The sequence below is a fragment of the Gymnogyps californianus genome, chromosome Z (assembly GCF_018139145.2).
Source record: "Gymnogyps californianus isolate 813 chromosome Z, ASM1813914v2, whole genome shotgun sequence".
Taxonomy (NCBI): domain Eukaryota; kingdom Metazoa; phylum Chordata; class Aves; order Accipitriformes; family Cathartidae; genus Gymnogyps; species Gymnogyps californianus.
The window spans coordinates 60079588-60106773 of record NC_059500.1 but is presented as its reverse complement, the minus strand read 5'-3'; the positions used below and the strand labels follow the sequence as shown (position 1 = coordinate 60106773).

Sequence of the window (27186 nt, the reverse complement as noted above, 5' to 3'; positions counted from 1 at the left end):
TAGCATCTTAAGATTTATTGCCAGTACCTTATTTTCTAGCCTAACTTTACTGACAAACTAAAAACTGTTTTTTTACTTTTTAGGGTGGATGGAGAAGTAAAGCACTGTGTGATAAACAAAACACCTACTGGGTATGGATTTGCAGAGCCATATAACTTGTACAACTCGCTCAAAGAACTGGTGCTACATTATCAACACACATCACTTGTGCAGCACAATGACTCTCTCAATGTCACACTAGCCTACCCAGTATATGCACAGCAGCGGCGATGAAGATCTTAATACTCTGGGTTGTTTGGGTTTTTTTCTAAAAAGATTTGACAACATTGAGGCCTCTGGAGAGAAAAGGCTCCTTTCAGCCTTACTCAAGCATTTGAGCTGCAGTATTGAAGCTATCTGTCTTCAGATGGGACTAGAGCTTTTCTTCACAACTGCAGTGGGAGAGATCACAGTATTAAGCTGTGAACGTATGTTTCTAATCTGAAGTGCTTTTTTTTTTTAATTAAGAAAAGAAAAACACAAGAGAGAGAAATCCGAATCTGATCTCCCTGCAGGGACATAGAGGCCTTTAACCATGGTGCTTGTTTACGACCACTTCTGAAGCTTTACCAGCTAGAACATTGGATTCTCCAGACACAAGGTATAAGAGGTCTTTGTCATTCAGTTACTGGAATTCCGTGGTCACGACCTGGCTTGGATTTGGTGTTGCTGCACTCAGTGGATCCAGACACACAGCATTGTGGATTTTTTTGGTTTCTGGTGAATGATATGTAGCAGAATGGCACTTTCATTTCTAAGGGACACTTTAAAAGGACTTCAGTTACAGTATGTTGTTCAGAGTAATTGTAATAGCAAAGTGCCAGAGGTGTTTTGTTTAGACGTTTAAAAATCCTGTTTTAAGAATATATTTAAGACTGAAGAAAACAGGACTTTCAATGGCATAAAGTATATAATAATGTACATAGTATTGGATGACTAACTATCATTGATGGAAACTATCAATACCAAACTGCTTCTCTTTTCCCTTTTATGTTTGCTGAAAGCTGAATTCTTAGACCATGCTATGCAATACTGAATTTTCTTTAGGCTGTAGTCTTCTCTCAAGCATATCTACAGGTTAAGCTTGTTTTTCTTTCTCGTTTCCTTGTCTTCTTTTTTCTTTCTTTCTTTTGCCTGAGAATATTTTTCCTGATGATTATTTTTTGTTATTCATTTTGTTGTTTGTTTGGTTTTTTTTTTAAAAATGTACAGGAAGCCAGCAAGAGTTGGCTTCAGAATTAAAACTATGAAATATTTTACAATTTTCTTTGTATAGAATATTGAGCTACTAGCTCAAAGTTTAAAAAATTCGTAATTTTTTTTTGACTAAATATTTTGTTGGGCAGTGCCTGATAAGCTTCAAAGCTGCTTTATTCAATAAAAAAATATATGAACATTACAAAATATCACTGAGTCCAACAATATTGTTTCAGAGATATCTTTAGAATACGGTACCATGCTATGTTTGCTTCTTGAAGCATTTTGAACTTCTATCATGATTGTCTTTGTATTTGGAAGATGAAAAATTGTGTATCCTCTGATAGTGATCGCAGAAAAAACGGGAGATTTGGCTACTGGGGTAGATAGTTTGGATCTCAGAATGAATCCGCTCTTCATAGTAAATAAATGACTTCTTGACCTACTGTGGCAGAATTTTTGCCAGCATGTAAAGGTATTTTCATTTCATATGAAGGAAGTTTCTCTAATCTGTTGCCTAGGTTTGTCTTTTGTATTAGTATTGTGAAAAAAAAGCTCCCACCTTTACTGAGAACGTTTGCATACAACATAGAGCTAATTAAGACTGGAAAATGTCTGTTTTGAAAATGATTAGGCTATTATATTTAACATTTTGGATTTGTTTTCGTAAGTTTGTAGGCTGAGGCAGTAGCAAAGTGAACACTTCTATAATTTCAGGCACTAGAGACTTACAGAATTATGGTTTAGTTACAGGAAACAAATACATGAATCCCACTAAAGAAAACGTACTAGGAATTCTGGGACAAATCACTGCGGGTGGTTTGCAATGGTTATTTATTGTCCTGACCACTGAGGAAATTCACACGTTGCAAACTGATAAAGTAATGAAGTTCAGAGAAATCTTGGAAAAGTTTTGACTAAGTGAACATATGAATTTATTTTTCCCCCAAGATGCAAAGGCAAGATCCATTACTATTAAAGAGAGTTGCACACACAATCAAAAGAGTAAGACCAATGGAGTTCTCTCACAATAGCTCTGGTTTAGGGATATGTGTGTTTTAATTCAAAGTACACAGTGCTTATTAAGCTATTGGAAATAACAAGAAGAAATTTGCCAGTCTCCAGTAGTTTTTATATTATCTTTTAATTTTTACATTATTCCTTCATTTCTGAGGCTGTGTAAGGCTTTTGATTTTGTGCTCTTGGTTTTTTTGGTGGGTTGTCTTTGCTTTCCTATAGATGTATTTTCTTACTAGAATTTATATCAGGAAACAAGATTCAGCCAAAATTGATGTTTCAGGATAGTCACCACTTACAAAATTATTCTGAATATTTTTTCTGAATAGAAGTTTAGTCTTCATCCCTTCCCTTCCTCATTCCACACTCTTTTCAGGCCTGTAGGACCATGTAAATTTGGTTTACTAATAACTGGTTTTTACTATGAAAAGCACCAACAATTACTCTAGCATGCCAGTTATACTACTGGGCTTGAAGTCACAAATTAGTTCAATATACAACAATTTAACACTTGTAGCAATCCAAGATATTCTTTGGACATATATTAATTTTTGAATGTTAAATATTTTAAGAGTAAAATTGTATTTTTTTCTCTATAAGCAAAATATATGTAATCTGAATTGATGTTTCATGTAGCATTTGTCAAGAAATTTTATTGTAGTTAAGGCATTTGGATCTTATTTTCCTCATATTAAGAAAACCTCTGCTATGTCAGTGGGCCATATCCTTAGCATGCCCAGCCCAGTATGGAATACTGTTTGTTCCAGTCGTGCTGTACAACTACTCTTCATCAGTGGTTGTAGCAGAGAAAAAAAATAGCGTGTGTATAAATTTGGCACTTGCTTTTCTTGCACAAGCAACAATGTTAAATAAGCCCTGTGTTGTGAGGATGAGTGCTTAGGGCTTCTTAAGGGGATATTCTGCCTACACAGGGTCTGTGCAATTTGCAAGGATCGCTTACGCCCTCAAATTGGCATGAGTGTGTTTTCTTTGGTACTTATGTATTGTGTGGCCTCTGCATTTCCCTCCCTCCTTAATGCACAGAGCTAAGTCCTGCCAAAGGCCCTATTCACTGCAGAGTTGTTTGTCCTTAATGTACCATATTGTTCACTCCAGTTTTGACTTGATCTCAGACTAATATACACAGAAAAAAAGCACGTGGATATAGCTGAAGAAACATGTTGCTTTTCTGTATTTCTATTGACATGTAGTTTTTCCATCTAATATAATTCAAGGGTGGGATTTGTTTTGTTATGGTTTTTTGGTTTGGGGAATTTTTTGTTCTATTTTAAATCTCTGAGTTATGCTGCACTGCAGCAGCACTTTTACAAGGCCTTTGAAAGGTATGAGACATAACACAGAGAACCAAAACCCACAAGCAAAATCAGGAGTTTCTGATTTCCTTAAGTTGAAATTTGAATTTGCAGGGTTGGGGATGTGTATCTGTGCATATGCGTGCACACTTGCTGTGTTTATGTATTAATAGATCCCAGTATAGGTGCATTTTCACCAAACATGATCATTTTGCTGAATTCAGTAAGTGATAACATTAACTTTGTTTAAAGACACACACACATGCACACTAGACCTTTGTGGGTGCAGCATGTTTCCAAATACAGTTAGAAAACTGAGTTTCTGTGTTGTTGGATAGTTTCTTAAATTAAAAAAAAAAAAAAGCTTGTCTGTATGGTTCAGTTATCTAAGAAATCTTGTCAAACAATCTGTAAAACCAAGTCTTCAAATTTTCTATTTGGTGTCAACTGTTCTGTAGTGAAGAAATGGCTTTGTCTTGTAATTGGCAATGAAATAATAATGCTTGGGAAAACATTCAGATGCTTCTAATGGGGAAAACTTCTGCCGATTTTCACACAGTGCTTTTGCTATGCATGGTATTAAGTTGGGAAAGTGAATCCTGATACTAGTTTTTTTCAGGGTCACTTTAGAAATGGGCAGCTCAAAGCACAATGCCTCCCATGGGACAAGGTTCCAAAATGCAACATTTTATGTAGAATCATGTTGTATTTACTGCAGTTGAAGACTAAACTGGACTGTGGGAGTTGGTAATGTTACATTGCACTTGTCCTAATGAGATTGCATTAGCTGCCCAAGATGCTGCTATTTTTTTTATTCTTTTTAAAAATAAAGCTCTGTTCTGTTAAATGTCTTTAAAACATTAAGATTACTTTGTTCTAAAATGGTCTTTGAGGAGGTGGAGGGTAAAGTGGGTTGTAAATTGCCTTTACAAGGCAAGAATGAAAACATGCCTCCTTGAAATTTTGTTCAAGCTGTAGAGTTGATGGAGCTGTGTCTTGTTTTTAAGTTGCTTTAAAAATTGTAATAAGTCTTCAAGCAGAATAAAGGTTGTTTTGAAACTGCATTTCAGTTGTTGAGGCTTCAGTAAGGACTGAGCTGTCTTATTTACCAGCATCCTTGGCCAACTCTTCCTGTCTATATGTGGCCTACTTTGAAAATGAGACCCAAATGCTCATAGTATGAGAGGGAACTAGGGAGCAAGTAATTTCAGCTGACTCACAGCCATCCTATATATTGAACTGAATGGGGTAGTTCAGTAGCTCCAAAATAGTCTTGTGTCAAACAGTGCCAAAATGACAGTTCTGCTCATCTCATACTCTTGCAAAAGCAGTACAATATTCATGACCTGTGATTTGCCTTTTACACTGCGGATGAAGTTCTGGTTCTTCTGAAATCAGTGTGAGTTTCGTCACTGATTTCCATTAAGCCAGCCTGTCAGCCTTTGTAGCTAGAAGTCATTTACCAGCTTCACGGCTGCATGTAATTGTGAAAACCAACATGAGAATGAAGAAGAGGGAGGAAGTGAGGGGAGGGATTGGGCAAGAACAATTCTGAGCATTGTTTTCTTCCCCTCATTATTGGTATGTGGTATCTGACTTCTTCAAGCCCATCCATATCTTGCCCCAGGAGAGGTCCTCCGGGGAAGTCAGCCAGTCACTCTGGAAGCAGAAAGAGATTTCTATTCCCATTCTGTCCAAGGTTTCCATTCCAAAATCTGCCCACATTTTGCTCGCAGTAGTCACGTAATACCCCCTGACTGAGGTACTCAGGTAGCACGGGCTTGAAATAATTTTTAATAATCACAACATTGTCACTGGCCCTTAGAGATTCTTATAAGAAACTTAGATTAAAGGCTATTATCATATTTTTAGCCAGCTTAATAAGTAGGGCTAGATCTCAGATGAACATATCTGTTGCAGTTTATCTCATTCCTGCTCCCTGAACTGATGTTGAGCAACAAATGCTTCTGCAGCCATAGAGCTCAACACCTAAAAATAAGGTTAGCTAGGTCATGAATCACACATTGTCCATCATCAGCTATTGAGAGAAATTAAGACTGGCTGATCACAATCTGCAGAAATCTACAGACCGGCAGATTTCTTGCCTGTGTCATCCATTGTATAGAAATCACTCTTGGCAGATTGGAAAAATAGTTTGCAAAAATGTCATTCTATTTTTGCTATCTGCAGACAAACACACCCCCACTTTCCCTCTCTGCTTTATTGCTAAGGCTTGATGGTCATTTCTCATAGGGAATATGAAAAACTGCTTAAATCTATCTTTGTGCAGCTACAAGTGGGTGTGATATTTTTAAAGGCTTGGGAATGCTCGTCGTGGTTTCTTTTTTCTCCCCAAGCTGCTTGACTTGTGCGAAGTCGTGTGCAAGTAACTTCACACAAATCCCTTTGTCTGAGCTGCGAAGCCAAAAAGGGAAGAGGAGATTTTAAAACTTCTCACTGTTGCCTTCTCCGGGCTTCACTGAAGGGACAGGTGGCATGTCCTCCCTTCAGCCCTCAGCCTCCAGCACCTCACCCCACCCCACACACAGCACCCCGGCTTCCCTGCTGCCCAGGGGGGAGCTTCCTTAAGCCAACCCACTGTAAATCATACACCAGCACTGATCAACTGGCCAGTGAGCAAGGGTGGCTTCGGCAGGCAGAGGTCCCTGTAAAGCAAACAGGCCAAGCAGGGGGGCAGGCAGAGCCCGAGTGGGTGCCTGTGGATGGCTCTGCATGGACAAACACGGGCAGTCCCATCGCTGCACGTGAGGGCAGCCAGGCACAAAATGGCAGGGGTGAGGAGAGCCCTGTGGCACAGCCCTGTTGAGGCCCTGGGCCACCTCTCGCTACCCATAATGGCCTCCTGCAGAGGCGGGCCTCCTCTATGCCACAGGGAAGAACCCCTCTTGTTCACACAGGGGCCCTTTTGAGATTGTTACATTTAAGATACACCTAACATTCACCCCAGGGGCCCAACACCCTCCAGGGGCCCTCACTCAGAGGGTGGAAACTGAGGAAATGGCAAACAGTGAGGTCCTGCCAGTGTCCCTGGCTGGAACAAAGGCTAAAAATAAGCAGTTCTGCTTTCCCTGCGGATGGCACACAGGGGAGCTGGGTCAGACATGCTTCCTGTCAGACGTGGGCTGTACAAAAGGCACAAGGCCTTTCCTATCGCCTCTGAAACACCAAAAGGCGTGAACTGTGGGAGCACTGCTGAGGACATGGTTCTGGTGTCTTTTTTTTTAATCCCTTCGAGGACTTATGTCCTCAAATACACAGACTACCAAAAATAGAAACTCTGTAGGGACCTTCTGCGTAAACGGGTATCAATTGATCAACCACTATTCAAACTTTAGATAATCTTTGCAGGGACCAGCACTTTAACCTCTGAACAGCAATCAGATAACCAGAAACATCCTGACAATTCTTTGAAAAATCAGGGTTTTATCCATGGCTGTGCCAGGCTATGTTTCCTGCTGGAACAGCATTGCAAGGACACCTCTAGTTGTGCCTTTCTTTCCTCTGTGAAGAAATTACCTTTGCATACTAAAAAAGGAGGAGTTTAGGCCACTGATTTAAACACGTGCAAATATTGGCAGGAGAAAAAGTTAACAGGTAGCTCACAAAAGGACCTGCCATCCTCAGGTCTTTGAACAAACAATATTGACAAAAACAGACATGAATATAGTTAATTCATATGATGATTTCACTGTCGTGTGTCTGGTATTCGTAACTCGTTAGAATACTGTAGCCTGAGAAGAAAGATAATTAATTCATACCTGAGAGCATTTCTTCCTCTATGAATGTTTATTTCCTACATGGTTTACTTTATTTTTCCACAAATCTTGTGCTTGGTGTAAAACAAATGTTCTGTGAAGGTTACTGGATTAATCCTTTTCTTTTTTTTTTTTTATGTTGCAACTACCCAAAGTACTTCAGCAGATTTGTCCAGGGAGTGTTAGGTGAAACACACGCCAAGAGTCAACATTTGGTGACCTTCCTGCAGGGAATCGCCCGGCTGGTTTGTGTGACAGGGTGGTCCATCACACCTGCCTGTCCAGTACCCATGGCAGTGCTTCATACTGATGCTGGCTTTCATGTGCCCTCAGGCTTGTCACTGCACTCAGGGGAATGAAGCGTAAGCTTTACCCATCTAAAAGGTAAGTATAGTAACTCTTAGCAGCTTGTACGTTGTGAGGCTGAATGGGAGTAGAGACCTGAAAGAGCATGAAGTGGAAATATGAGAAGAATGCAAATCCAGCAGCTGTCAGAGCTGGAGCCAGCCATGTCATACCACGGGGCAGAGGTGAAGGGAGCAGCCTTGCACCTCTTACCGCACCCTCTGGGCAAGGACGCAAACTGCACCGTGCTGGGACTCCAGGTGCCTTCCGCCTTCCACCTTCCCTGTGAAATCCATGCAGAATTATTATTCTGTTGGGTAAAGGCTGCCACTTAAAAACAGTGGCTGTCTGCATGCTCATGCAATTTGCAGCTCTTCCCTGTTTCAGGAAGACAATGAGGTTGAACATTTTGAGGTGGGATTCATCTCCTCTAATTTTAAGCACCTGAAAAAAGGCTTGTCATCAAAGCCATCTGGCAAAGCTCTCTTCACAGAGAGCCAGGCAATTCCCCAGGGTGATTCACCCCACCTACCTCAGGCTCTATTCTTAGCGTGCGGTGAATCACGCTCTGGAATCACGCTCTGGAGTCACTCCATTGACTGGAGGGGGAGCCCAGGCAAATGGCTTATGCTAGATGTGCAGCTTTAAGGTGGCTAAGGTTAGATGAAGTCAGTCTCTTCCCTGCTGATAGGCAGTTCAGCTTTAATCTTTCCAGTACCAGCTGCAGTATCTTCTGCTCTTAGGCATAATGATAAAGGACAATTCATTTGGAGCTGGAAGTTCAGCTGGTTTACAGAATTTGGCCCTTTCATAATTGTGAAGGTGACAGACAGGTTCAAAAAGATGCTGGGCCGTATCCTCCTTGGATCTGTAATGCTGGACTCCATGCAGAGGAATGCGGATAAGCAGTAATCGCAGGATACTGCTGGCTTCTCTGCCTGCTCTGGGGCAAAACCTGGCACTGCCTCAGGCCTGGCTTATTGGTGCCTTCCAACAGCCTGTCTATGTGAAAGCTGTAGACCTGTCTTTTGGGGAATAATTTGGTCTCTTGCCAGCCCTGTGGTCAGCTGAAAAGACATGAATGAAGAAGATGCTGCTGGTTTTTCCAAGTGAGATCAGTTTGTTAGTCACCACATCTGTATTTCCTTTCTTATCCAGGGGAAACTTAGGGAACTTGACTTTCTTTCCTTCCAGTTGATCCACAGCCAAGAACACAGGGTGGGATATTGTGTCAATAAAACTAAGACAGTATCAACTTCAGTCAAATTGCCTCCCAGTCACACTGAGCTCTACCTCAGGGCAAGAGAGCTGTGTGAAATTCCCCATATATCTGCTACATGGAAAATTCCAGAAGGTGGCAGGCCCTACGATGTTTTTTGGGTACAGGAGTATATGCATACCTACCCCAGTTAAACCAAACCTTTCAGTGGAGAATGCTCTGCTGAGAAGGGTCTGCTGAGAAGGGTCTGCAGACTGCATGGGGAGTTTTCCTGTCCAGTGAAATGGAAGATCTGGCCTTGCATAGCCTCAGTGGTTAGAGCAGATGCAGTGACAGGTCTAAGGCAGGAACAACATTTTGGGGAGAAGCTTCAGAAGACTTGAGATGAAAGAAGAGAAGCTGTTATGCAAACAGCTGTTGCTTTACTGATAACAGGCAATGTAAACGAGAAAGCCATGGACTGTCAAACAATGCATGAGGACCAGGAGTCCTCAGGATACGTGAATAAGATCCTCAGAATGGGTTCATGGCATTGCATCTCTTTAGGTAGGCACTGTAGGTTTCCAAACAAAAGAACAATGCTCCTAGGTGAAGACTGACTGACCTAGCAGGTGAATAAATGTGCACAGCCATTCTCCTGCAGGGCTGTGAGTATTTCAGAAGGGACAAGAGGACAAACTGATTAAAAAAAAAAGGCCAACTGGTGTACAAATACACACAATTAAATGATGTTGATGTTTCAAAATGTCTCAATCTTCGTTACCAATAACAGTGTTACTAAAACTGAAATCTTGTCATGGTCTGTCTGTTTCCCACTGTAATCTTGGCTGGCACAGACGAGCAAGGTCTCATCCACGGTTCTCCAGTGGAGAAAATGCCTCTTATCTGGCTGGGCCACATGGGCTTCCAGCAGGGTGCAGCCAGAGGCTGGACCCAAGTTGTCTTCCGTTAGCACAAGTCACTTCGGTGCATGTGCACTCTTCTGCCCAGCTGTGTGTGACAGCTCCTGGGTAATGCTAGCTGAAAACAGCCGTTTTCAGAGGATGGGAGCAGAGGGAAAGGGAAAGGGATTGCTATTAAAGTCTTGGTAAGAAATTTTTTCACAAGGATCTTCCTTTTGGTGTCACATACAGAAGAGCACATCCTCTGTTAGGATGGTTCAAGAAAGCTCCTTTTACTGGGGAGGGTGGTTAGCTGTGGCAATTAAATGAACAGGTTTCCCTCCCTTATTTTCAGAACATCTATAGCAATATGAATGCACACGCTCCCTCAGCATGTCTATGCTGCAGACACTGTGACTACAATTCCTGCAGGCACACCTGGGCTCACCTGACATTTGTTAGCTGAATACAACCAGTCATGTGGCCTCAGGTCTGAAGACAAGCTCACTAATTGCGAATGTATTCAGCTTCTTAGCCAGGCTGTGCCAATGAATAGTCTTCATTTCAAAATGCTACACTACTGCCATTTTCAAAATTCATTTATCCCTTGAAAATGGTATAAAATTGGTGAAAAGTATCTTGAGAAGCCTGAGAAATCCATGTCAATGCCTCAGTAAAGAAGTAGCCACGCTGCACGCTGCACAAGTGTAACAGACTGCTGTATGAGTTTTCCAGAAAAGACACTCTGGAGCTTGGAAAGTGAGTCTAGCACAGCTCCATCACTGCATCCCATCCTTATTGTAAGTATCTATGACTTCTTGATCAGATTTGCTGGATTCATCTCCAGTCAAAAAACAAAGACTGTCCTGAAATCTTAGTATTGCAGCCACTGACAGGGGAATCAGCTGAACCAAAGCTGCTCCCACCCACGCACCTGGGTTGTTTTCTGTGGCAAGGGGACTGCAAGGGAAGATGGTGACTAGCTTATGCTGTGATACGAAATCAGGATGCACCTGAGGAACATGCCTGATCTCAGAAACTCAAAGGAAGTGCTCCCATATCTGGTAATACATATGTAGACCTTGACTGATGCATGTCCACACCCAATTCAATGTGTATGTTTTCTTCTCTGAGCTGTTGTCTTCAAAGCTTTTCAGCTCACAAAAAGCATCAGCACAAGTTAGGCAGCTAGTTTCTTCTGATTTTTTTTTTTTTTAATATCAGCTCTACTCTGTACAGTCTTGAAGCTGAAATAGCTGACTGTATACTCCCCAAGAGAAAAATAATGGCTACCTGTGGATATCAGTCCCAGCAGATACTTCGCATCTGAAGTCTCTCCACACTTTCACCTCTGTAGCTTCTGAAGCAAACTTGGCACTGGAACTTTGAGAACTGGCTCTCACTGAGAGAGAGGGACCGTGAGACCTGGAAAAAAGCTTTCCTTCCAGTATTTTCCTAAGCTACCCATTTTCAGTGGATCAATTTCCTGGGACATCTACTTGAATGCAAGGGGAAGGGTCAAGGCAGAGAAGTATGACAAGATTGTTAATGACTAGCTTTTCTATTCACATAGTCTTCTAAAACCTTGGATTTACTTATCTTTTTAATTTGGCTCTGTAGATCATTAAGGGCAAAATTTTCCAGCCCAACATCTTTATCAGTTTAAAGTTATTGATGTATTTGTAAGTGCTGATGCATTCGATAATCCAAGGCTACATTCTTGTGTCAGATAAACGGCCCACTCAGCAACAAGATGTCATCATTCTCCATCCTTTCCTAGAAATTAGTCTAGTCATGGACCTTGAAAAAGACTAGGAATATAAGGCTCAGCATGCACATACTAGAGTTGATCAAGAATAGTTCTGCAAGGACAGTTCTCATTAAAAAAAACTCACAAGGTTGATATGAAGCCCTCACAAGGGTTACAGATTCAGCAGAACTTTTTCAATGTTCAAAATTAAAAGCAGGACTCCATTTTCCATCTAATATAGCCTGTTAACAAACAGTGACCATGCTAGTAGTCACTTAGCATATGTGAGGTCTAGGAGAGTCTCCGGTGAGCAGTGGCTGAAGTCAGAGATAAGGCATCCTAGGTGAATGCTTTTCCCACCAGACTAAAGAGTTAGCTTCAATCCACTGGTGGTTTTACTCCATATAAATAAAAATATTCACTGGGATAAAGAAAACTGATTATAGTGCCCAGTCATTGTGGCACTCACCAGAGACAAGGGCAGACTGAATTCACATCCCCGCTTCAATGGTTACTCCATGTGTGCAGCATGAAGCCTCAAGCTTCTTGAAAACTAAGCAGGCTTAGGCTGAGACAGGTAATTGTATAGCTATAAAGATGGTGGTGTTTTTCTCTGAGCAGTTTGATTTCTTGGTTCTTTACTGAGTATTACAGCTCAAGAAGTGACATCTAGATGAGAACTACTTTTAGATCAATACTCACATTTTAAGGCCTAATTGGTAGGCAATGTGAGTCTGGCTTTGGATTCTAAAGGACCAAAGTCTGGGAGGTTTTTCCACCATGAGAAGCCATCTCATGCAATTGTAGAAATCACAAACCTTCTGCTTTGAACAGATATAACTTAAAAACAGAACAGGAAACCAAACCCAGCCAGATCTGAGTATGACACAGAAACCAGACTGGACTGGTGTTTTCATAACTGTACTTTATCCACTCAGAAATCAAAGGTATTTTAGATCCTCAGTTTTGGTTTGGCTCATTTTTACTGAAAAGCTCAATACTGCCTAGTCTTTTGGATCAGGCACATGAACATTTGAACACAGCAGTAACAAAAAGGCCAATGAATGTGTTAGAAGATTTTATGGCTCTAAAAATGTACCACAGCGTAACTGACTTAACTGATTGGAAGCTCCAAGTCAGAAAAGACCTCTGGGTCTTCGTTTCAAACCCCTTGCCTCCAGACTACTCCAATCCCAGCACAAATTCACATGAACTAGAAATGGACAAATATACATGACAGGGCTGTTGTGTGCCAAAAATCTCTTTAGGTTCACTGACTCCATCTAATCCCAGCACAAGAATCTCCCCAGAATTATCTTAATTCCCTATAGACAGATTTGGCTGCCATTCAGGTTACTGTTTTTACTGTTAAATTAAAATCATTAGCCCTGCCTACTTGCTAAGCTAAAATATTTTAAAATGGTTTCTGCCTTCTTGACCAACATTTTAAAATGTGACTGGACAGAAATCACTGGTCAGGCCTCCTAGCCTTGAAGACATGTATGGTCTGGTAAAGGAGAAAGTTTTCTCCTATTATTTGCATGGGAGCACTATCAAAGTGCAAAAATCCTGAGTGGGTGATAGAATTACACCAAGGGTATTCATCAAAGAAAGTTCAGTAAAAGAAGAATCACATTAAAACTTCCCTCAATCCCTTTTGGAGGGTATTGGAGGAACACCTGTTCAAATGCTGTTCAACCAGCAAAATGGTGATCATATCCACTAGGTAATTTATTTGACTTTTTCAATAATTTATCTAGCATTGATGGTACTGCATTTGTAAGTAAGAAAGTGTACATTATCAGTCTCATTTAATTTTGCTGCCACAAGCTCCTGTGGAGTGCTTTTGTACCAGTGTCATAGAAACCTGTTCCCATTGTGTACCTGACTGCATGCACCCAGTGTAACTGAATGATATTTGCAATGGAAAATAGAACTTGTATTTCCCAATTAGAAAGCTTGGTTATTCTTGCAGATGCTCGAGTTTCTTGAGCTCTTTGTCCATTGAATCGAAACTATAAACTTTGTTTAAATATGGTTCGCACGGGGGGGGATTTATTTTTTTAATGTTCTTCTGCATGTTCACCTCCCTGCCTAAAAAATAAGCTGGGGGGAGGGAGGGATAGAGGGAAAATCAGCAGTCTGATCAGATGCTTGGCTTACCTGGTCATCAGCAGTCACTTTCAGGATGGGACAAACAGTTGATATGACAGCACATTCACAGGGGCTGGTGAAAAGATATTCTTGTGGCGGTCACCTGAATCAGGAAGGTTCAACTTTTTCTGTCTCTGTTTTATTGTGGAGATAGCTGGGGGGGGAGGAAGTGGTTTTTTCGTTAGTGGTAAGGGCAAAGGGAGGTGCACATTTCCTCTTCGAAAAGTGCAATGTATAAAGCTGCTTGGGGTGTTGTGTGTGTGTGTGTAGACAGGCATATAGGACAAGTCAGTAAGTAATTGTCACTGCTGCAGCACCAGCTTGCACAATCAGTCAGAAGTCCCATACCAACCTTTTTTTCTCAGGTTGGCAGTGGAAATTCACGCCTCAGTCTGTTGCCTTATCAAACCTGAATCTGTGAGAAAGCCCTTATATAGTACCCAACCCAAAGAAGATCAGTTCATAAATTGGTAAGCGACTCAGCTGTTTCAAAGGCAGTGGAAATCTTAGACTACATATGGTTGTGGTCTCCTCCATCTAGAAAAGCAGATGAAAAAACTAGCAAAAGTACCAGGTAGGACGACAAAGATGGTTGAAGGTGTAGAGTAGCTTCGCTGAGAGGGGACATAAGCTAGACTAGGGTGCTTTAGTTTGTAGGAAAGAGACTGATGAGAAGGTGTGATAGGTACCACCACTTCTGAAAGACAGAGAGAAGGCAAACAACAGAGAAAATTTAGTTACTGCTTCTTAGAACACAAGGTCCAAGGGCATCAGATGAACTTAACAGGTGGTTGATTTAAAGCACATGAATACAAATAATACGTAGGTGAACTGTGAAATTCTTTGACCTGGGAAACTGTGAATACCGAAGAGTGATTAGACAAATTCATGGCAGTCAAATCCATCAGGTCTACTGAACAAAAACCTGCTGCTACAACAGCCAGGCAGTAAAATCCTTACACTGCAGGTAAAACTGAAGCAATGATAAACCAGGGAAGATATTATAGGGGGACTAATCAAGTATCTGAAAAAAAGTTACTGAGATAATTCAGACCTGGATTCCAAATTTGTTAAGGATTTGGGGGTGAGGCTCATTATAACTTCAGCTGCAATGTTCAGCTCCACATAGTTATTTAAACTTCTACATTCAGAAATGTGAGGTGGTGTTCTGCTTTAAGTTTTTTTCAGAATTTTGATTCAAATTTGTGTCTCATGAATATTACTTTTTTTTTTTTTTTAAGTCTCCAGGAGCTCATGACCGATCTAATAAAAGTTTTGGAAAAAACTGTCAGAATTCCATCTCCACAAGAGGATGTGAGACTCATTTTCAAACTCTGGGGTGTACAGTACCATAGCTACATGTACTAAAATTACACCAAGTATTTGTCAACATAAACAAATAAGGGGATATTCTTACTGTGTTCTTATGACCTTTTGCTTCAAAGGTAAATGAAGCTTAATTTCTAGTATTTCTCAGCTTTTGCAGAGGCATTCTAAGAGGCTCAGTTTTAAACAAGATTGAACATGTTCACAGCTGAAATCTAAATGGGTTCTGCATCCCTGTTGAAATGTTCTGCTTAAATGTTTGATCCTTAATGTAGTCTACACTCTGCCCACAGCAAATGTTCCTCCCAGCTGCTGTTCTTCCCATTAACAGAAAGGGCAAGAAGAATTAAGGTACTGCTCTATCCGAACATGTTGAAGCCAAGAGTTCAGTAGCTGCCATCCAATATGCAGTGGCCTATAATAGATTGGGTAATTGCCTGCCCATATATTCAGAACTCATATTGCATGAAAATAACATTCACTTTGTTAGAAACATTTTCCTGATCATTTAGTCTTTTTAATTTCCAGTCATTCAAATAGGGCTTCCTCCTCCTTTCCATTCTGGAACACTCTCCCCAAAAAGGATAAAAAATGAGGGTATTTTTCCTTATTACCCAGTGTTTAGCCATAAGGGGAAGTTTTGTCTTGGAGTGGAAGAAGGGAAACAAAAGCCCTAGGATCATGCCAAATTCAGCCCATTCACCCCTGAATTATCATAGGTCAGTCATTGCATTTCCATCTGATGCATTTCTAAATTTGTGTTCCTTCCTGCCATTTGTCTATTTCATCATCCTCTGTTACTTGAACAGGTACTAGTAAAATGGAATTTATATTTCCAAACACTGCAAACACAAAAACCAGAACAGAACAAAACAAACTCTTTCAGATGAAGACAGTGACAAACCAATTTTTCCCTCTAGCTTTCTGGATAAAAAGTTATGCTGGTACCAAACTATATAATTCTGAATAATTTTCAAGGCAGATATCCCAGTTCCTCCTATTCAGTGGTACATGAAGAAACATCTGGAATTCATTCCAGGCACTAGATGAAGCTCTGTCATAGGAGACACTATGTAACACAGGTCTGATAAACTTTGTCCTATTCTTTGATTCCTCAGTTTCACCCAGTAACCTTGCAGCCATTTTACTTCATTTTTGGCCTTGTGTGAGAATAGGAGTTAATTGGCAGGAGGCTGTGCAAAAGCTTTTTGTCTATCAGACCAGGCTGTTCACGGGAACCCACCTGATGAGTCTCATCAACCTGCCTTTTTGATCTAGATGGCTCTGGGGAGAAGTGAACACAATTCACCTGAAATATTAGTGTACCAAAAATTTATTCATCCCTCCCTGGGAATATGGGTGGGTTCTTCCCTCCTCAGATTCTTTCTTTTTCCTTTTGTTGTCTTTTCTTGTGGCCATCTAACTTCCACACTGACTAATACAGTGTATTAGGCAAGCAGGAATTCATTGGAGTGTGTATTAAATTACCCAGTGCAAGCTTGTCATTGCAATTGGTCACATTGCTTCTTTCTCTCTGTTTCAGCAAAGCCTTATCTCTTAGCTTTCTGCCACAAGCTTCTTTGAGGTGGGGAGGAAAGGCATGAGAGAACACTCAATCCATACAAAATGAAAAGTGAAAAATTAGACACACACACAAAAAAGAAAAAACCTCTGAAAGTTAACAGAAGCAATTTCCACAGGCTCTATAATTGCCAAGCTTCCACTTTTAGTGTCTGGGAGAAATGACCAAGGTCACTGCACTTCTGGATAAGTGTGGTGATATTGTAACCACACACTAAGTTCAGCAAACCAATATCACTACCAGACTCCATCAATACCAATCTCTTTTGTGGGAGTTATTCCTCTCTATAGAAATAATTAAACATTCACAGGCCCAGAGCACACATAGGCAATTAGAAGGGATATGACAGCCCAGTGGCTAGATCTCTCACCTGGGGATATAGGAGAACAAGGTTCAAGATCCTACTCTGTCATCCGTTTAATTATTTATGTACCCTAATAGACACTATTTATCTACTTTAATAGCACTAACAAGAGATCTCACTTGAAAAAGTCTTGTTCCAAGTACCTATTAGCATCATGGTGAGAGTACTCCACTACATCATGAAAAAGATGCTTTTTTATTCTTAAACTGACTCAGAGACAGAAGCTCATTAGCAATTAGTCATTCTAGTGAGCAGAAGACTGGTCTCCCTTCTCCTTGTGTTTTCTCCCACCAAACAACAGTAATATTATTTATATTTCATTTACTTTCATGAAAGAAGCAAACTGTTGCCTGCCACTGATGTGGCAAAAAAGCCTGCATCCCAGCTGGTGGGTTGCCTCAGCTCAGTTGATACCTTTTCAGTGATTTTTGAAGTATAGAAGGAAGACAAGGACTGTTGCAAATGGACTTTGAAGTCACCTGAAACAAGCTTTGCTTGTGGAGCTGTTCAGCAGTGTGGCATCACCTTGTCTCATCTACGTCAAGGCAAAACAACCCCATGAGGAAACGTTCAAGACTTTAAAAGCTCAGGGTCAGGGTGGAGGGACCAAGAACTCTGGCCCCAGAATTGAGCTTGGGGAGGAGACTTTGTTACAAATCAGCTTAACTGAGGAACAATTTTTTGAGGATTACTGAAGGAACAGCTAACAGCAGGATAATTTGATTAAAGACATGGAATTAGATTAAGGAGTGGCTTAAAATAAACTGCTTAGATATTTTAAAGCTATGAGTAATAGGAAAGACTGGGAGAGTGCTCTGGATATTTTTTGGTTAGATTTTCAAATGAAGCATTCAAGAAGATTTGCTAATGGTGGAGGCTGTGGGGAGGAGGAAGTTATGCGAGCACAAGCTTAAGGAGCGGGGCAGATGTAACAGATCCCAAAGGGCTGGCGCAGAAGAGTCTCTCTCATGGGAGAGGGTGCTTGGTGGGGCATGGTTTAGGAACTGCCCTGTACACATGAGATGTTATTCCAGTGTGGACTAGGAAATCTTTTTCTTAGTTTTAATAATGTATTATGGTTGCTGTTTACCTCAAACAGAAACTGAACCACCGCAACAGCAAACGTTATCATTTTGCCAGAAGGCTTTAGAAGGCAGAAAATCCGTATCATGCTGTATGCTTCGGATGGGCTTGCAGCAGTAACAATACACCAATTCACCTGTGTGTTTAGGTACCCTGGGTCTGAATCAGTAACGATTCGCAATGCCCTCATCTCTTTCTTGAACTGAATCTAAATCCTTGGAAAAGCTGAGGCTTGATTCTCAGTCTGGGTTTGAAATCAGCGGCCAGGAAGCAAACACCTGCACGAATTTACCCATATCAAGCTGCCATGTGCATTAGGAACAATGGGAGAATGTATTTCCTGTATGAACTTATTCAAGTAAAACAGAACTATCATGCTGATTTAGCTTGACTATTCAGTCAGATAAGTCCCATTCACCACAAGTCAGGGATACAGAAAAGGTATCTTTGATTATGTGTCTTTGATCCTTCTTTAGAAGTAGAAAAGGTGCAGCTAAGTTAACTTAAGATGATTGAAAAGCCCAGTACAGTACATAGCTGCAACTTGAAAAAATTTTAGTATCGCTCTAATATCCAGTAGCTTTTGCGTGGGCTTCAATTTCACTGTCATGAATGCCACTGGAAACCTGCTAGAGAAGTTAAGATAGTGAAGCTATATGTATGTCTGTCTGCATACATATCAGTGATGGATGCGTCTCTTTGGAATTCAATTATACCCATATGGTTTCTTGGTTTTATTTATGTTATGTTAAGAGCAAAGCAAAGTTTGAAGGTGTATTACTGAATGCATTGTAGCCTAGACTTCCCCCCGGGCCAAATATGGGCAGCTAACAAGTTTTTGACCATATTAGCCTGCAGCCTTAACATAGTTTTTGAGCTGCATGAGTTGCATTGCTTGAGCTAACATGAGTGAAAAATGATGCTTTTTAGCCTACTGAGACAGGATCTCTGAGGAAGCAGGAACAGAGTTTAAAATGAAGGGATAAGCTTATGGTGCAGATGATTGTTTTTTCTGCCCAGCAAAATAATCAGGCAAAATCCAGAATAATCGCTAATGTTGTCATAGGTGTGGTGCAAAAGCTAGTTGCTCTTTGCTCTCCCCAGTAGCGTTTCTAGTCCTGAACTCAACCATATCCTTACAGAGGCAGTGAAGCACAACACACTTTGTAGTGCTGCAGTGCAGGAAAGCATGGAAAACTGCTGTTTTGTAGCTGACATGCATAGGACCACTATAGATGGATGGGATTTCAGTCAGGCACTCCTTGTCCAGCCAAGTCCAGCTTTCTGTTACACAAAGCCAAACTGCTGCATTATCCCAGGACTGCATCTGAGCCTGCCTGGGCTGATGTTGATCAGGGGATTATAGACCTTTCAACCTCTGCCCACCAGCAGATACGCACTTCCTGACCTGCACTGCTCTGGGACCTGTTTTGCAATGAGCCTGTTGGCTCAGTCCTCACAGAGGAGAGGTGCTAAACACCTACCGATCCTTCTGACTTCTTGGGATTCAAAGACATTGATCACCACTGGGAATTACACAACAGTTGGCAAGCGCTAAAAGAGGAAACACTGAATGGCATATATTTCTCTGTTACATCTCTGCTAATAGCGGCACATGTCAGGCCAAGCACAGGTTTGCTGTACAATTAGTGACTCAAAACCACAGCTAGTTTTCAGAACCCCTCCACTGTATAGTTGTCAGCTCTCTGCTCCCTCACTGCACTCAGAATTCATCATCCACAATACAGACAACACTTCCACTTGACATTTCATCTTGAAGAAGGAAAAACTTCACATTTCAAATTCCGTGACTAAGAAATTTTATTAGATACTTCAGAGCTGTAACTCCTTGAGGTTGCTTCCCATTATATCTAGAATAATGTGGATAAAAAAAGAGATTATGAAAGTTGCTTCTCTATTATGGCCAATCTGTTCTGTAGGCCTCATTAGGCCTTGGGTATCCTGATCCTCATCACAACATCAAGTCTAAATGCTTAAAATATTTTTCGACTATGGACCATTACTCTGCAACTGTGCAGACAACACTGTTTTGTACTCTCAGCTTTCTCTTCTCCCATCCAGACTCCGCCTCAACCCCATGAGAATGACAGCACATGTCTACACAGAAATGAAAGACTGAGAGATACTTTTAAAAATTTTTAATGCAAGATGTTATTTATTTTTTCTGGAGAAGAACTGTAATTCTACTGTTCTTTACTGTGCTTAACTTCCCCTGCCCTTGGATCTATAGAGCATCAGACACCAGATAGCCTGCCTAATCTCCTGAAAATCCAGGGAGAACCAACACTTCCTCATGGACAGTTTGGAGATTGTTAAATGCCCCTCTCAGATGTTCAGCAGAATGATAATTAAAATAATAATCCTTCCCTCCATCTTTAGCTTCAGAAATAGCCTCATAAGCAATAAGCAGTAAGCATTAAGTCTTTAAGTTATCCTCTCAATAAAACCAATAGTGTAAGTACGGCTCTCTCCCAAGTCACCAGCCTGCCTTCGCCTACTGCTTTTTCTCTCTGGTTGTCATCCAGAGGAAATACTCAGAAGGATTGAGCCAGGTATTGGGAGAACCAGCTCACTGAGGAAGACATTTAGGTTGTCAGATTAGGAGCAGAAAACCTCCAGAAGATTCGAAGAATTTTTCTGTGTACATTTTTGTATGACTATGCTTATCTTTTTGCCCACTTTCCAATTTTTCCCTTCCACACACCCTACCAACTTGTGGGCTGGATTGCTTTATCTTGCAGCTGTAGCAGATCTGAAGGGCCTAGTTCCTGTAGGCAGGCATAATGGTTGGGTACCCCCGTGCCATTTCTGAACTGTACTCTTTATTTCAAGTCCCTCAAGACCTCACATCTCTAACAGCTCTTACAGGGGAACTTGATGTTCCTGAGGAGCTTCTTAACCTTCACTAGATGTAGGGCTGTGCTGCGCCCTTGGCGGGAACGGGTGCCTTATGGCATAGCTTCTCAATGGTGCTGGGACCAGCAGAACTGGGACCCCCCAGAGCTGCTTGGACCAGCAGAACAATTTTGAATCTTCTGGGGTGTGGAACTTGGAAATTAGGAAACTGAAATCTGCTAAGATTAAATTAATCCAAACTCAGAAAGATCACGTTTGATTTGTTTAGCAAGACATACATACTTTTAAGCCAGGTCTTTCTGTACTAATTTGTCTTCATTAATCTCCGGGAAGGTCACACTATTGCAAGCTTTTCACTGATTTCTTCTATATGGTATAAATCCGAGAGAATGTACAACAGGATGAAATACGTTCAGTAATTAAGGTTCAGCTCTTAGAGACATTTTATGCATATGGTTAACTAAATGCAATGAACTTTCTATTGAATGCTTGTAAGTATTTGTAAAAATCAGATGTAGATTTGTAAGATTATGATTTAATTTATGTACTGTAGTATACGCACTGTCACTGATACAACAAATCTTCTTGATGTAATTTCACCGGAGTGCAACATGACAGAATCTGGGCTGCTCCTCAAAAGAACCAAGAGAGAGTTAGAAAACTCTGGGATGGAGTTAGTTGCCAGAAGGACTGTCTATGCCGTATAACATACTGTGCATGCAGGTGATCCTACTGGTCTTTCCTCCCTTGCTATGCTGATATCAATGTCTCAATTTGCAGTTAGGTGAAAGATGAGAGTTCACAGAACAAAACCCTCAGATTTCCAGAACCAGACAGTCAGAACTGGAAGGCCAAAAGTTAAGCAAAAGACTAAATGTTCATAAGTACGGGCAGTACACACACACACCAGACGTCCCAGTTCTGAAATACTCTCTTCCTGTTTAGATTGCATAGAAATACAACTCAGTGCAAATTAGCACTTCTCTCAGATAAGATAACAGTCCTTTGAGAGCAGGGATACTGTGTCAAGAGTTAGCTGTTCAGAGTCCGAATTTTCTTCCCAAGAGCTTCCAGGGTTTTCAATCTTTTCAAACTTGTTTGGAGAATATAGTTATTTCATTAGCCTTTGCTTGTTCTGCTGATGATAAAATGCAACTCAGAAAGAAGCTGGTTTTATCCTCAAATGAGCATTAGGTCATTATCTGGCACATCCCTGAGCTCTGTTACTGCCCAGGTCTATGCGTTTCAACATTGTCTGGGGATCTGTTATGGCTCATTCCTACACCGTAACACCACTTTACATACTGATCTCACGACCATTTGTTAGAGCTGTAGAGCAGAGCCTGAAGCAATCCCATGCAGCCTGATAGGTGTGACACACAGAGGTGCAAAAGAGAAAGAACCCAGAGAAATCTGCATTTGTCCTGCCTATCATGTGGGTAGCAGCCATGAGATGGAGCCTAGACCAGCCTCAAAATCATGACACTGGGGAATTTCATGAACCCCAAGAAATTACATGGCTCCTTCTCATGTGCTTTTCCTCTTTAGCCAAGTGCTTTGTTCAGTACATGTGGGAAACTTTCCTCGGAAATAACCTAATAAAAACTTTGTTGCTTGTTCTTCTACTCCATTAAAGTAGTAGTTATCCACCTCTGAAGTCTTGGCATTGGGGCTTTTTTGTTCCCACCCTCAGTCTTGAACTGCAATTCCTGTAGCAAAGTTTCAGACATAGAATGGGCTACATATTATTCAACTGATGGGCTTCATCATCCATTTTCCCAAACAGCTTTTACAGTAACTGGTTTTACTTGCACAGTAAAAGCTAAAATAAAAGGTTGCATTTATAGCTCATTGCATCACCAACCACAGCAGCAGGCCCCATTAACAGCCACCTAGCTCAGGGAGAGCTGCAGTCCCGAATGCAAATCAGTTAAATGAGAAGGACTGGCATCTAATAGTAGATAAAATTATTTGACATTGTCGAGGTCACAATTGCCTGTCTGTTTTTGAAAGATGCTGCTATCAAATTTGAAAGACGTAAAAGGTCAAGTTTATCATTTTAGGAAATACAAGGTTAAGAGGAGAACAAGAGAAGGTGATTTAGCTGCATGCTCCTTAGGTTATGATTTTCATAGATTATTCTTCCATTAAGTCACAGAACAGATGAGAAAGAACAATACCTGTTTGTTTTCCCCTTACGTGTGTCTGTCTGTACTGCACAGACTCCGCAGGCTATAATCCAGCTTCAAGTAAAGGAACTTGGCCTGCTTCTGGTGGGATCAGAATTTTATAGACCTCTGTAGTGATGGGTAGCAAAGTTTAGAGATTTCTCACTGGGAATGAGTCAGCTACGGAAATCTTTTTCCCTAGACACCTGAAGGTTGGTTTGAACCATTATCAGACAACAATGCCAATGTCATGTTTCAAGTGCAGAACAGCAGCTGGTCTCTTATCAGGGAATTATAACAGTTGCAAAAACAGGGAGCCACCAAGTGAGACTAGAGTGCTTCTCACAAGTAGGGAACCAGAAAATTATTCTCTTACATATTCTACTTTTCAGTGTGAAATGGGAGGCTGAAAACCTGTCTGTAGATATATTTCCTTTGAATTAGATCAAAATTTAAGCTCCTTTTCAGTGAGTCTCACACAACATGCTTTCTGAGACAGGGTTTTGTCTGTGTTCTTTTCTTTTCTTTTTTAGGTATTAAGATTCAAAATCATCCATGCAGTTCATGTTTGCTCTATTTTGGGGAAAATCAAGGCATGAACAACAGAACAGTAGCTGCACCTGTGGATAAATTATGCCATTGGAAAAAAAAGGTTGTTCCCTTTTCAGAGATGCCTTGTGATAGGGACAGTCTGATTAGCTCATTTACATTCCCATCTGTAGCAACATGACTTAAATATTTTTCCTCTGCCTTTGAGTTTGCTGGCATGTTTTGTAGCTATCTGGCTGGATCTCTGCCGAGATACTGAGTGCTGAAGATGGAGACTGCTGGACTGCCTCAGCACTGTCCATTAGGTTCAGGCTGTTGGGGGATCAGCTAGCTTCTAGCAAACCTGTGAGGCCAGACCTAGTCTTCAATGGCATCTTGAATCCATTCCCACTAGTGACGGAGCTCTGGTCTTTATAACATGATGGCTGTTCTCAGGACAATGCTGATCACAGAGCCTGCCTTGATGCGTTTGAGAAGTGTTGTGTGCTCACAGCTGGGTGGGAAAAAGCCATCAGAGCACATTAGGCACAATAATCAGCAGGACATAGTTTAGACACTTTCAAAAGACCCTACCCCAAAGCATGTGGCCCTTCTGTTTCACTAGCAACCTTCAACCCAACCAGCTAAGCAAAAAATAAAATTAAAAAATCACATACAAATGCAATTAAGACAGGTAAAAGAAAAATAATTTTAAAAATCTCCACACAAACCAGAAAGTAAACAGTTTTACCCACAAAATAAAAAAGTATCTGAGTTCTGCAACATTTCACTATTGCCATTGATTTTACCTGATAGGTTTTCAGGTACTCTGCTGATGGATGGTTACAGAAAATCCCAAGGAAAAGAGTTGTAGTTGTATCTCTCACTGAAGGAATTGCTTTGTCCTGAATTCTTGCATTGTTTCTCCACATCACAAAACTCCAGAGTGTGAAATTACCAAACTTGTAGATATCTGTAGTCCAATAAAGTGGGCAAAGCTTCTCTTAGGAGCATTGCCTTGAACTATGTTTCAACATAAAGTGCACTAAGGGCTTGTGATGGCAGCTCTTTCCTTTTCCTTCAAAAAATCTGGAGACTCCTTTACATAAGAAATATATCAGTTTCACTCTAGTAAAGCAAACTGCTATGTATTGGCTTCTATTTTTCTATTACAATAACCAAAACAGCTGCATGAGGCAAAAGAAAGAATTGTTCTGGCTTTGTCTTGTTCAAAACAGATACAAAAAAATCACTATGAAAATCATCCCTCAATGGCTGAGAAAAATAGAACTGCAATTTATGCTCCCAAATACTACCTTTATCTTAAGGCTCTTAAGGAGCATTTTCAGTAATAATGGCTGATTTAGATGGATTCCCAGGGTGCTGGATCATTGCCGATGACATTAATGGTTTAAGGCTCCCTGAATTTTGATTGATTGCTGTAATCTGCAGAAACTATTTCAGGACATAGATTTATTATTATTAAGCCTATAAAATGGTGTCAGGGTCAAAGCAAGCTGGTGATTTGTGTTGTGATGCAAACATTGCACAGGAAAAGATGAAATCTTTTAATAAATGTGAAATTCAGGAGAGAACAGTGTTTCATCTTCTTTGAAGAATCCGTGGCCAACCAATATGGATTAGAGCAGCAGGGAGGGTGTATTTAGGCTAAGGTTGCACCGCAAAAAATAACCTTCAACAGCACGCTGAGTCCATTGAGTGTTACTCCACCCAGTGATTGGGATCTTTCAAGATGTTTCACTAAGTTAAACCATGCTTACCTCCCCTTCCTCATTCTCTGTCAATATAATCTGATTGGATATTCTTGATTTCATGAAACATTGTGGACCTAAATCCATCTAATAGCATGCAGAATTTAAAAAATGTTTTTCTTGGTGAATTTTTTCCCCCATAGGACTCCTAACTGAAGAAGAGGGAGACTGAACTATACTCTTAGTCCATCAGAACATAATGGGAGAGGCCATAACTGAATCTGGAGATCACTGGGTTTTTTCCTAACTTCATGTGTGCTCTCAGGCAGAATCAGAGCAGCTGGTTTCTTGTACAAAGGAGAAACAGGATTATAGCAAAGTAATTCACAGCATTGCATGGAAGAGATGCAAAAATATCCTTGTTTGCTTTTCCCCTTGTGACAGGATGAAAAAAAAATTGTCAGATCCAGGACTAGTAGTACAGCCAAGAAGAATGGGAGAAAGACATACTTTCAAAAATGAAGTGTCACATGGATGTTTTGCCTTAGCCCAGCCTGCATGCTGATGGGTTAATAGGTTATTGATGCAACTGAATACCTTCAGGCAAAAGTTTATTTTCTGCAGTTGACAGGTGTCGTGGTTTAACCTCAGTCAGCAGCCAAGCACCACACAGCCGCTCCCTCACTCCCCCCCGCCCCCTGCTCCCAGTGGGATGGGGAGGAGAATCGGGAAAGAAGGCAGAATTCGTGGGTTGAGATAAGAACAGTTTAATAACTAAAGTAAAATATAATACTAACAATAATAATAATGAAATATAATAATAATAGTAATGAAAAGGAATATAACAAAAAAAAGGGGGGGGGGCAACCCAGTTGTGCATAGTGCAATTGCTCACCACCCGCTGACCGATGCCAGAGCCGAAATCTGCCCCTCCTGGCCAACTCCCCCCTGTTTATATACTGGGCATGACGTTCCATGGTATGGAATATGCCTTTGGCTAGTTCAGGTCAGCTGCCCCGGCTATGCTCCCTCCCAGCTTCTTGCACACCTGCTTGCTGGCAGAGCATGGGAAACTGAGAAGTTCTTGGCTTAAGATAAGTGCTACTTAGCAACAACTAAAACATCAGTCTGTTATCAACATTGTTCTCATACTAAATCCAAAACACAGCACTGTACCAGCCACTAAGAAGAGAGTTAACTCTGTCCCAGCCGAAACCAGGACAACAGGACATCTACTGAAGCGCTGAGAGGTGCACAAAATCTGATAATTAATTTATTCTAGTGGTTCTAATCAATTAATGACTTGGATAAGAGACTACCAGTAAGCTTCAAAAACCATGATGCTTATTTCAGGCTGGCACAGTTTAACTTCCTTGTGTCCTACTAGGTCCAAAACCATTGCCATCTCACTATAACTTATTATGTTGTTATTGAACACAGTCCACTGTGATCAACAAGATGCAAAACCAGAAGGAAAAAGCCATCTTGGTCCCTAGAAGCTTACAAAAGTAATTTTAAAAGTAGAAAGAACTAAAGAAATATGATACAGGAAAAATAAGTAAAGTACTTGGGCTTTCCAGTGGTCACACTCTGCTTTTATGTAAATATTTGTAACTGCTGTTTTATGTCATTAGACAGTGTTCACTGGACTTGAGGCAGGCTAGTGGAGGAGTAGGAGAGGAGAGAAACAGGCAGGGCAAGGAGCACAAAGGCTGCTACAACAGGATATAGATGTGACCAAAAACCAGTTGCCTGCACAGCATGCAAGCAACCTCCTAGAATTTGAGCAGTGCCCGCACACAGGGTTTACTGAATGGTCATGTCAGGAGGCTGCAAAGACTTCTCCTGTTCCTGG

The 27186-nt window shown here is 41.0% G+C and overlaps 1 protein-coding gene across 6 annotated transcripts in view; it reads left to right on the top strand.

Moving 5' to 3' along the window:
* Nucleotides 1-4630, top strand: part of PIK3R1 (phosphoinositide-3-kinase regulatory subunit 1) — a 61397-nt gene extending 56767 nt beyond the window's left edge. For all 6 annotated transcript variants that reach the window (XM_050912514.1, XM_050912516.1, XM_050912519.1 and 3 more), the window contains one exon: nt 84-4630. In XM_050912514.1, coding sequence (XP_050768471.1) covers nt 84-273 — 190 coding nt within the window. In that variant the 3' untranslated portion in view covers nt 274-4630. The remainder of the gene's footprint in view (nt 1-83) is intronic.
* Nucleotides 4631-27186: the final 22556 nt, after the last annotated feature.